The sequence below is a fragment of the Erinaceus europaeus genome, chromosome X, assembly GCF_950295315.1.
Source record: "Erinaceus europaeus chromosome X, mEriEur2.1, whole genome shotgun sequence".
NCBI classification, from domain to species: domain Eukaryota; kingdom Metazoa; phylum Chordata; class Mammalia; order Eulipotyphla; family Erinaceidae; genus Erinaceus; species Erinaceus europaeus.
The window spans coordinates 74200481-74213313 of NC_080185.1; the positions used below are offsets into that span (position 1 = coordinate 74200481).

Consider the following 12833-nt stretch of genomic DNA (forward strand, 5'->3'; position numbering starts at 1 on the left):
AGCGACAGGAAGAGACAACAGGGGACAGAGATCTAACCAGGAAACTCAGAAGACCTATACCTCGGTGGCATAGCTGAGGGGCTGTGAAAGTCTCTTTGCATAACCACTGGATTATCTCTGACACACCCTGCTTTATCTCTTGGTCAGGAGTGAGGAATTAAGCTGAGAAGCCTTCTTAGAGTTTAAAAGCCCCCAGGCTCCCATAGACTACAGGGAAAGAAAAAAAAAAGAAAGAGGCTTTTAAACCACTGAGCTCCAACTCAGGGATAGAAATAACTGTTAACTTCCACCACTGTGAACCCTTTAATTAACTTACTTAGACACAAGTCACTCCAGGCAATAGTGATCAATAATCTGAAAAGTACTGATGAAGGGAACTCATAACATAATATATAAAATGGTTAAAACAACAAGAAAAAATATTGGAGACTCGAACCAGGACAAGAGTCCAGCTAAAAGTCCTCCAGAGGGTGAAGCACAAAATAACGAGTTCAACATCCAAACATTAGCTAAGGAAATAATAACAGGAGTGAGTAAAGAATTTGAAAAAATTGTAATCAGAAATGCAAGAAAAACAAATGAGAATATGGAAGAAAATACTAATTATCTCATGGTTATTAGAGAGCTGAAAGCTGAAATCGCTGAGCTAAGAATGCAACTAGCTGAACAAGCTAAAACAGTATCAGAGCAGGGCAACAAAATAGATGAACTCCAGAAAACAGTAGAGGGCAGAGAGAATAGAATCTATGAGTTAGAAGACAGAATTATCAAGATTGAGGATGAATTAGAGACAACTAAAAAAGAAGTAAGAGATCTCAAAAAGAGATTAATAGATGCTGAAAACAACAACAGAGTCTTATGGGATGACTTCAAAAGAAACAACATACGCATTATTGGCATACCTGAGGAAGAAAGAGAAGGAGAGGAAGAAAGCATTTTCCAGGCCATAGTAGCTGAAAATTTCTCTATTCTAGACAACATCAAAGACATAAAGATTCAAGAAGCCCAGAGGGTCCCAAACAGAATTAACCCAAACCTAAAGACACCAAGACATACCATACTTAGACTGGAAAGTAATAAGGATACAGAAAGGATCCTGAAGGCAGCAAGAGAAAAACAAAGAGTCACCTACAAAGGAAAACCCATAAGATTAGCAGCAGACTTCTCCATACAAACACTACAGGCCAGAAGAGAATGGCAAGATATCTATCGAGTGCTCAATGAGAAAGGCTTTCAGCAAAGAATACTATATCCTGCTAGACTGTCATTCAGACTAGATGGAGGCATCAAAACCTTTTCAGACAAACAACAGTTGAAGGAAACAACCATCACCAAGCCTGCCCTGAAAGAAGTTCTGAGAGGTCTCCTATAAACAACCAGACCACCACAAATAGGACATATATCAAAACACTCTAAAACTCTACAAGAATGGCGTTAAAATATCTTCAATCTTTGATATCAATAAATGTCAATGGCCTGAATTCACCTATTAAAAGACACAGAGTAGGAAGATGGATAAGAAAACACAACCCAACAATATGCTGTCTACAGGAAACCCACCTAACTCAACAAGACAAACACAGACTTAAAGTGAAAGGATGGAAAACTATCATACAAGCCAATGGCCCACAAAAAAGGGCAGGAGCAGCTATTCTCATATCTGACATGATAGACTTTAAAAGAGATAAGATTAAAAAAGATAGTAATGGACACTACTTAATGTTTAGAGGATCAGTCAATCAAGAGGACTTAACAATGATTAATATCTATGCACCCAATGAGAAGCCATCTAAATACATCAAACTTCTACTGAAAGAGCTACAGCAATATATTAATAGTAACACAATCATCGTAGGGGACTTCAACACCCCACTCTCTCAACTTGACAGATCATCCAGGCAGAAAATCAATAAAGACATAAGGGAGCTAAATAAAGAGATAGTTAAACTAGAACTACTGGACATTTTCAGAGTCATTCATCCCAAGAAATTGGAATACACATTTTACTCAAATCCACATGGGTCATTCTCAAGGATAGACCATATGTTAGGCCACAAAGACAGCATCAGCAAATTCAAGAGCATTGAAATCATCCCAAGCATCTTCTCAGACCACAGTGGAATTAAACTAACACTTAACAATCAACAAAAGAGTAGTAACAGTGCCAAAATGTGGAAGCTCAACAGTACACTTCTTAACAACTTCTGGGTCAAAGAGGAAATCAAGGAAGAAATCAAAATGTTTGGAGAGTTCAATGAAAATGAAGACACAAGCTATCAAAATATTTGGGACACAGCTAAAGCAGTCCTAAGAGGGAAGTTCATAGCTATACAAGCACACATTAGGAAACAAAAAAAAGCACAAATAAACAGCCTGATTGCACATGTTAAAGACCTAGAAGAAGAGCAACAAAGGAACCCTAAAGCAACCGGAAGGACAGAAATCACTAAAGTTAGGGCAGAAATAAATAACATTGAGAATAGGAAAACCATACAAAAGATCAACAAAAGTAAATGTTGGTTCTTCGAAAGAGTAAACAAAATTGACAAACCTATAGCCAGACTCACAAAACAAAAAAGGGAGAAGACCCAAATAAATCAGATAGTAAATGAAAGAGGAGATATCACAACAGACACCGCAGAAATTCAACATATCATGTGAGGTTTCTATGGACAACTATATGCCACCAAGCTAGAGAACCTGGAAGAAATGGACGATTTCCTAGATACCTACCAACTTCCAAAACTAAGTCAAGAGGAAGTGGATAACATGAACAGGCCCATCACAGCTAATGAAATTGAAACAGTTATCAAAAACCTTCCCAAAAATAAAAGTCCTAGACCAGATGGTTTTACAAATGAATTCTACAAAACCTTCAAAGAAGAACTAATACCTCTATTTTTAAAAGTCTTCCAGAAGATTGAAGACACTGGAATACTCCCTGCCAGCTTCTATGAAGCCAACATCACCCTGATACCAAAATCAGACAGGGACACAACCAAAAAAGAAAACTACAGACCAATATCTCTGATGAACATAGATGCTAAAGTATTGAACAAAATTCTAGCCAACCGTATACAGCAGTGTATCAAAAAGATTGTTCATCATGACCAAGTGGGGTAAATCCCAGGCATGCAAGGTTGGTTTAATATACGTAAATCAATCAATGTGATCCACCACATCAACAAAAGCAAGACCAAAAACCACATGGTCATATCAATAGATGCAGAGAAAGCCATTGACAAAATACAACATCCCTTTATGATCAAAACACTAAAAAAATGGGAATAGATGGAAAATTCCTCAAGATAGTGGAGTCTATATATAGAAAACCTACAACCAACATCATACTCAATGGTGAAAAACTGGAAACATTTCCACTCAGATCAGGTATTAGACAGGAATGCCCACTATCACCATTACTATTCAACATAGTGTTGGAAGTTCTTGCCATAGCAATCAGGCAGGATCAAGGAATTAAAGGGATACAGATTGGAAGAGAAGAAGTCAAACTCTCCTTATTTGCAGATGACATGATAGTATACATGGAAAAACCTAAGGAATCCAGCAAGAAGCTTTTGGAAATCATCAGGCAATACAGTAAAGTGTCAGGCTATAAAATTAACATTCAAAAATCAGTGGCATTCCTCTATGCAAACACTAAGTTAGAAGAAATTGAAATCCAGAAATCAATTCCTTTTACTATAGCAACAAAAACAATAAAATATCTAGGAATAAACCTAACCAAAGAGGTGAAAGACTTGTATACTCAAAATTATGAGTCACTACTCAAAGAAATAAAAAAGAAAGAAAGAAGTGGAAAGATATTCCATGTTCATGGGTTGGAAGAATTAACATCATCAAAATGAATATATTACCTAGAGCCATCTACAAATTTAATGCTATCCCCATCAAGATCCCAACCACATTTTTTAGGAGAATAGAACAAATGCTACAAATGTTTATCTGGAACCAGAAAATACCTAGAATTGCCAAAACAATCTTGAGAAAAAAGAACAGAACTGGAGGCATCACACTCCCAGATCTCAAACTGTATTATAGGGCCATTGTTATCAAAACTGCTTGGTACTGGAACATGAATAGACACACTGACCAGTGGAATAGAATTGAGAGCCCAGAAATGAGGCCCCATACCTATGGACATCTAATCTTTGACAAAGATGCCCAGACTATTAAATGGGAAAAGCAGAGTCTCTTCAACAAATGGTGTTGGAAAAAATGGGTTGAAACATGCAGAAGAATGAAACTGAATCACTGCATTTCACTGAATACAAAAGTAAATTCCAAGTGGATGTTAGACCACAAACTATCAAATACTTAGAGGAAAATATTGGCAGAACTGTTTTCTGCATAAATTTTAAAGTCATTTTCAATGAAACGAATTCAATTACAAAGAAGACTAAGGCAAGTATAAACCTATGGGACTACATCGCTTCTTCACAGCAAAAGAAACCACTACCCAAACCAAGAGACCCCTCACAGAATGGGAGAAGATCTTTACATGTCATACATCAGATAAGAGTTTAATAACCAACAAATATAATGAGCTTGCCAGACTCAACAACAAGACAACAAATAACCCCATCCAAAAATGGGGGGAGGACATGGACAGAATATTCACCACAGAAGAGATCCAAAAGGCTGAGAAACACATGAAAAAATGCTCCAAGTCTCTGATTGTCAGAGAAATGCAAATAAAGACAACAATGAGATATCACTTCACTCCTGTGAGAATGTCATACATCAGAAAAGGTAACAGCAGCATATGCTGGAAAGGTTATGGGGTCAAAGGAACCCTCCTTCACTGCTGGTGGGAATGTCAATTGGTCCAACCTCTGTGGAGAACAGTCTGGAGAACTCTCAGAAGGCTAGAAATGGACCTACCCTATGACCCTGGAATTCCTCTCCTGGGGATATATCCTAAGGAAGTCAACACATCCATCCAAAAAGATCTGTGTACACATATGTTCTTGGCAGCACAATTTGTAATAGCCAAAACCTGGAAGCAACCCAGGTGTCCAACAACAGATGAGTGGCTGAGCAAGTTGTGGTATATATACACAATGGAATACTATTCAGCTGTAAAACATGGTGGTGACTTCACCGTTTTCAGCCAATCTTGGATGGACCTTGAAAAAATCATGTTGAGTGAAATAAGTCAGAATCAGAAGGATGAATATGGGATGATCTCATTCTCAGGCAGAAGTTGAAAAACAAGATCAGAAAAGAAAACACAAGTAGAACCTGAAATGGAATTGGCATATTGCCCCCAAATAAAAGACTCTGGGGTGGGTGAGTGGGGAGAATATAGGTCCATGAAGGATGATAAATGACCTAGTGGGGGTTGTATTGTTAAACGGGAAACTGGGGGATGTTATGCATGTACAAGCTATTGTATTTACTGTTGAATGTAAAACATTAATTCCCCAATAAAGAAATAAATTTTAAAAATTACAAAACAAGGGATACAATTCCACGCCACTTCCACCACCCATGTTCTGTGTCCCTATTCCCTCCATTGGAAACTGCAGTAATTCTCCTTCTTCTTCTAGTGTTTGCCCTAGTAATTCTCCTAAGATCACAGAAATTCTTTTACTATTATTTCTGTAAAAGTCTATCTTTCTATCTATCTGTCATCTATCTATCTATCTATCTATCTATCTATCTATCATCTGTCTGTCTGTCTGTCTGCCTGTCTGTCTCTCTTTTTGCCCACTTTTGTATGGTCTTGTCTTCCTTTTTAAGTCACAGACAGCTACACCAATACTATTTCTGAATGTCTTTCCTTTTTTTCCTGTTCTCTCTCTGGGTCCTGATGGAATTGGAGTTAAGAGCTCTCTAGTCATCTTCCCCTAGCATTTCTCTCCTTTTGGGAGTATAGACTAAAGTTCTTTTTGAGGTGCAGAAGTTGAAAGTCCTGGCTTCTGTAATTGCTTCTCTATCGGACATGGGCAAGCCTGTTTCTATCTTTCCCTAGTGGATCAAGGCTCTGGAGAGGTGAGGTTCCAAGACACATTGGTGAGGTCGTCCACCCATGGAATTCAGGATGGAATTATTGTAGTATCTTCCACTTGGTGTCTGAAAAGCAGTAAATTATGAGGTAGGATAAAATGTTTAATAAATAAGAACCAAAAAGTAGGAATAAAGCAGGTGAAAATACAGATTTTAGGGTGGTAAGAAGCTAGGAACTCTATTTTAGGTGTATTTCCACGGGCCCATGACTAGTAATTTTTGCTTGAGCTTGATACTTAACTTGGAGGTAGGCTAAATATATTATCTGGAAAAATGAGGTCAGAGTTGAGAACAGAACTAGAAAGCTGGATTAGGGCAGTAAGTAGCTCCCAAACATGAATAAAATATATAAATACAACTAATGATTACCACATAAATCTGTCCCATGGCACATGTATATTGATATTTAGCATAGGAGCCTGTGTAACCTCTGAGTCCCTGTCAGTCTAAGCTGACAGTCAACGGTTACAACTGGGAACATTCTAGGCTGCACTTGTTTCAGGACCAGTTTTCCTCAAGTGGCCCTAGGAGGCCCTGATGGAAGTGACGAGTGATGGTGGAGAGAGGGCTCAGTTAGAGATCTAACCCCATTTTATCTATGGGAGAATTCTAGGATTCCTTGACTTGGGCGCCAGGTGGCCTGGTAATGACTGAAAAGACCACCATTAAGTGAGCCAGTCTCTTGCCCTTTTCCAAATTTTCTAGTAGCCCCTCTGCTTTTTTATATTTTTTTTAAAAAAATATTTATTATCAGATAGAGATCAGAAGAAGTTGAGAGAAGGGGGTAGGTAGTAAGGGAGAGAAACAGTACCTGTAGCCCTGCTTCACTACTCACGAAGCTTTCCCCCAGCAGGTGGGGACCAGGGGTTCAAACTCATGTCCTTGTGCAATGTAATACGTGCACTCAACCAGGTACACTACCACCCTGCTCCCAGCACTTTTCCTTTGATATATATATATATATATAGTTGATAACCAAGTTAGTTGAGTATTTGTTTTTCTTTGATAATCCCATAGTTATAATTTACATATATATATATATATATTTGTGTGTGTATATATATATATATATATATATATATATAATTTTTGCCTCCAGGGTTATCGCTGGGGCTTGGTGCCTGCAGCATGAATCCACTGCTCCTGGAGGCCATTTTTCCCCATTTTTATTGCCCTTGTTGTCGTTAATGTTATAGTTGCCATTGATATTGTTGTTGTTGGATAGGACAGAAAGAATTGGAGAGAGGAGGGGAGACAGAGAGGGGGGAAAGAAAGATAGACACCTTCTGCAGACCTGCTTCGCTTCTTGAGAGGCGACCCTTCTGCAGGTGGAGAGCCTGGGGCTCCAACCAGGATTACACGGGCACTCAACCCACTGCACTACCACTCGACCCCCTACTCCACTATTTTTGACCTCACCATGTTTTTTTTTTTTTTTGGCCCCCAGGGTTATTGCTGGAGCTTGATACCTGCACCATGAATCCGCTGCTCCTGGAAGCTATTATTTTCCCTTTTGTTGCCCTTGTTGTTTTATTGCTGTTTATTATTATTGTTGTCATTGATGCCATTGTTGTTGGACAGAACAGAGAGAAATAGAGAGAGGAAGAGAAGAGAGAGAGGGGGAGAGAAAGATCGACACCTACAGACCTGCTTCACCACTTGTGAAGTGACCCCCTTGCAGGTGGGGAGCTGATGGCTCAAATCGGGATCCTTATGCAGGTCCTTGCACTTCGTGCCACATGTGTTTAACCCGCTGCACTACTGCCCGACCTCTGACATCACAATGTGTTATGTCATTTAATGGTGTCAACTGATAACAATATCTTAGATATTTACAGTAGTAAATAACTCTTGCCTAAGGTTGTAGGTAACATTGTATTTAAAAAAGAGCTATTTTTGAACATACTGTAACACAATTTAAGCCCAGTGTCAGAGTTCTATCAATTTAAAAAATTGAAACACTAAATGCTTAGATCTCCCATTCTGTAATGGTTCTCTTTGTTTGGGTGATGGTTCCCTTTGCTGTGCAGAAGTTTTTCAGTTTGATGTGATCCCATTGGTTTATTTTTGTTTTAGTCTTCCTTGCAATCTTCCTTGGATATGTATCATTAAAGGTGACTAAGAAATTTAGATGGAAAAGAGTTCTACCAATGTTTTCCTCTAAGTGTTTGATAGTTTTGGGTATGACATCTGGGTCCTTGATCCATTTGGAGTTGACTTTTGTTTCTGGTGATATGTGGTGGTTCAATTTGATTCTTCTTCATATTTAAACTTAATTTTCCCAACACCATTTGTTCTTCTCTCTATTTTATATTTTGAGTATCCTTGTCAAAAATTAGATGTCCATAGGTGTGGGCGTTTACTTCAGGGCTTTCAATTCTGTTCCACTCATGTGTGTCTATTTTTTATTCAAGTACCAGTCCATTTTGAGTACAATGGCCTTATAATATAGTTTGAGATCTGGGAATGTGATTCTTCCACTTCTGTTTCTTTTTTAAAATTTTGGTTTGGATATTCTAGGTATTTTCTGGTTCCACTTCACCTCTGTGAGAATGTCATATACTATAAAAGGTAGAATCAACAAATGCTGGAGAGGTTGTGGGGGCAAAGGGACCCTCCTGTACTGCTGGTGGGAATGTAAAGTAGTCCAACCTCTGTGGGGAGCAGTCTGGAGAACCCTTGCAAGGGTAGAAATGGACCTTCCTTATGACCTAGCAATTCCTCTCCCAGGAATATATCCTAAATAGTCAAGCACACTCATCCAAAAAGATATGTGTATACCTGTGTTCATAGCAGCACAATTTGTAATAGCCAAAACCTGGAAGCAACCCAGCTGTCCACCAACAGATGAGTGGCTGAGAAAGGTGTAGTATATATACACAATGAAATACTACGTAGCTATTAAGAATAATGAATCCACCTTCTTCATTCCCAACTTGGATGGAGTTAGAAGGCATTATGTTAAATTTGTTAAGCCAGAAAGAGAAAGAGGAGTATGGGATAATCCCAGTCATAAACAGAAGTTGACAAAGAAGAACAGAAAGGGAAACACAAAACAGAACTTAGACTGGATTTGGATTATTGCACAAAAGTAAAAGACTCTAGGTGGGGGGTGAAGGATAGATTTTAAGCTCATTTATAGGAAGGTAGGCATAAGGACATAGATCTATGGTGGTAGGAACTATGTTAATCTATATTCCTATTAACCAAATAAATAAAGTGCTTAAACTAAGGGAATATATACTACGAACTAAAATCTAGGTATTTAAAGAACTTGAAATATTTCATCTCTTTTCCCTGACATATTGAATTAATAGTGGATTATAAGATTGTGGGTAAATAGAAGTATAATTACACACGGCTCCCACCACCAAAGTTCTGTGTCTCCTCCCCCACCCCTACTATACTATGGTGGACCTGAAAACTACTCCTCCCCCCAGAGTCTTTTAGTTTGGTTCAATACACCAAGCCCAATCCAAGTTCTGCTCTTGTTTTTCCTTCTGTTCTTATTTTTCAACTTCTGTCCATGAATGAGATCATCCCATATTCATCCTTCTTTTTCTATATTATCTCACTTAACATGATTCTTTCAAGCTCCATCCAAGATGAGGTGAAGAAAGTGAACTTATCATTCTTAATAGCTGAGTAGTATTCCATTGTATATATATTCGACAAATTATTCGGACACTCTTCTGTTGTTTAACACCTGGGTTGCTTCTGTGTTTTAGCTATTACAAATTGTACTGCTATGAACATAAGTATACACAAATCTTTGTGGATGGGTGTGTTTTGATTCCTTAGGATATATCCCCAGAAGAATTGCAGGGTCATAGGGTAGGTCCATTTCTAGCCTTCTGAGAGTTCTCCAGACTGCACTCTGCAGAGGCTGGACTACTTTATATTTCCACCAGCAGTGCAGGAGTGTTACTTTGTCCCCACAACCTCTCCAACATTTGCTGTTGCTGTGGTTTCTCATGTATGACATTTTCATAGGAATGAAGTGGTATCTCATTATTGTCTTCATTTGCAATTCTTTAACAATCAATGACTGAACATTTTTTCATATGTCTATTGACCTTTTGGATCTCTTCTGTGGTGAATATTCTGTTCATGTACTCTCCTTATCTTTGGATGGGGTTATAGATTCAGGTTTTATGTGTTGATTTCTTGTGTTGGTAGGAATACTACTTTTGTAGTATATATTTCATAATGCATTATATTAGGAAGCACTGAGATTGGCTGGTCAGTATGTTGACATTGATGTTAATGGCTTAGAGTACTGTCTCCTAGGTTTCTCTATGTCCATTGTCTAATAGTCTTTGAACAAATGATCTTAGCATCCATTAATGAAATTACTAGTCATAGATTTGTAAAAGGACGATTCTGTGTTTAATTTTTATTTGAAATCCTTCTGTAAGAAAAAAGAATGAAGAACTTTCCATTTACCCCATTTTATTTTATAAGTTTAGTATAAGTATAAACTCATAGATTCTTATTTTATTTACTATGCCATGTTCCATTCCTGTCATTGATTTTAGAGCTCAAATTATCTAATCTATCTGTTGGGGGCCACTCCAAACTGGCTTTTTAAGAAATATTTTGCTACTGATTTTCTCCTTGGACTTTACAGTTGATTTTAAAAGTAAGGAATATAACGTAAATGTGTAATTTGTAGAATTTTCAAGTGCCACCTTTTATTTTTTTAATTGGCATTTGTATATGTTTAATGATAGGATGGATTGATTTATAATGACTCTATTTGGTCATAACAAATTGTTTGCTATAGATAACAACACATTATGTGAAAGTAGAAAACAACCAATTTGATCAGATTATGGGTTTTGAATCCACAATTATATTCTAGTATACTCTTAGAAATACTATAGAATTTCAAAATTTATAGCAATATATAAACATTAGTAATCCCACAGCAAAACATTCTGTGTACTTTTTTGTCACTAAGTTATATTGTTTTGAAAATAATTTCCTTTGATCTTATGTTTTCTGTTTTCCTTCTACTTGTCAGGATTCAAACAGGTAAATTGTCAGAGTTTTTGACAACATCATGCTGCTCACATTTGAGCTTCCTGGACCCTGGACCTGAGAGTAAGCTGTACAGTGAAGATTATGAGGAAAACTACTATGAACTGGAGTCTGACTACTGGATCAATGGCTATGATTCAACCAGTAATGGTAAGGAGGCTTTCAGAGAGAGGCACAGGATTTGCTGAGGAATAATACACAAAGTATTATTGGTGATATTCCTAAATATTACGTGCTTTTGTTACATGGCGTGGTGGGCAGAGCGATAGGTTGGATCCCAGGCTGGGCTTTTGTTTATGGAAGAAAGGCACAGCGCCAAGCAGGCAACCCACTTGACTCCCTCTTGAAGGCAGGGCTGAGAGTTGCTCCGGGCCTAGTTTAAATTCCTGTTTAAACCTACACTTGGCAGGGCCGTGCCATTTCTGTGAAACTTTGACAAACAATCTCTCCTCAAATAAAAACCTTTCTGGCATCTAGGACAAGGCATTCGGGGCCTCTGGCTCCCTGACTGGAAGCAGGGTTGTGGTTTATTTTCTGGACATTGGTTACGCCAATGCCCTTGGCAACTGCACTGAAAGCAAACCCCCTTTCGCTTATGTAGGGTAGCTGCATAGGCCTGTGTTATAATGGGTGCCTGACAAGAGCTTGATCTAAGCTCCTGTGTCACTAAAATCCAGGTGTCCGGGTGTTTGTTTTTAAGACTGAGGCATGCCTGATGGAAGTCCGGAAGCATGCCGTCCCAGACAATAGACCGCAGGAGGAGAAAACGGACTTCAGGATTATAAATCTTTCTCTCCAAACTTGATTGGACTCTGGTAATGAATTTATCTAGAGATTCATGAGGTTCTTGGTGAAGGGAGAGAATGGAGGCTGAGGCTGCACCCATGGGTAGTATTAACCTCTCCCATGCTTGTAATGTGCAGAGGCATACCTGATCAAAACAACCGGGTAGAAACTTGGCCTCTGCCTGTTGAATTCCAGTTTCCAAATAACCTGTTCCAAACAGTGCCTCAAAATTCCACTCGGGCTGATTCTGGCTATTTCTTTGGGATTGCTGTAAACATTCATCACGAAAAAATGCCTCCCATTGCAGGAAGAGGGGACCTGGGAGCGTAGCACGAGCTATGTCCCTCCAATCTTGAGGGGTATTACGGTTCTGGAGAAGGGCTGCTCCATGGAACATGGAGCATGAACTCCATGGAACATGGAGCATGAACTCCATGGAACATGGAGCATGAACTCCATCCTCCTTAATTACTTGACGAAATTATTAAAGATCTGTGGAGGAATATGGGTTCCATGCCTGGGGTTTCTGTCTATTGGGGGCAAAGTTAACTGGCAATGCGTGGACTTGCTCTGGAGGAAAAGCTCCATTGTGAAGCTGGCAAAGGTATTCGGTGTCCATAGAGGTGGGGGGAGGAGTCGCAGAAGTAGAAGCCGCTGGATAAGTGGCGGTGGTGGCTGCCAGAGAAGCCAGACACATGTCTGCCAAAATGGGAGCCTCAGCAAAGTGCAGAGAGTTTAGGGTGGGTCAGGATCAGGACAGGCTTTGCTTTCTCTATTAAGCATGTATGTTGCTGGGTAAGTGCAATGACTATCTCCCTTAAGTCTTGGACCTCAGCTTCAAGATCCCTTAGCCTTTTGGAAGGTTGCCCTATATATCCCCTGAAAGTTGCGACCATGGTCAAGAGGATCCAAGGTGTGGCCCCGAGCAAAATATCCCAGAGATATAAAAACTGTATAAAGAAAAAGGAGTA

General features: G+C 38.9%; 1 protein-coding gene across 4 annotated transcripts in view; it reads left to right on the forward strand.

The window, feature by feature from the left end:
* Positions 1–12833, forward strand: part of PHKA1 (phosphorylase kinase regulatory subunit alpha 1) — a 254836-nt gene that overhangs the window by 148495 nt on the left and 93508 nt on the right. For all 4 annotated transcript variants that reach the window (XM_007526062.3, XM_007526063.3, XM_060182855.1 and 1 more), the window contains one exon: positions 11060–11226. In XM_007526062.3, coding sequence (XP_007526124.1) covers positions 11060–11226 — 167 coding nt within the window. The remainder of the gene's footprint in view (positions 1–11059; positions 11227–12833) is intronic.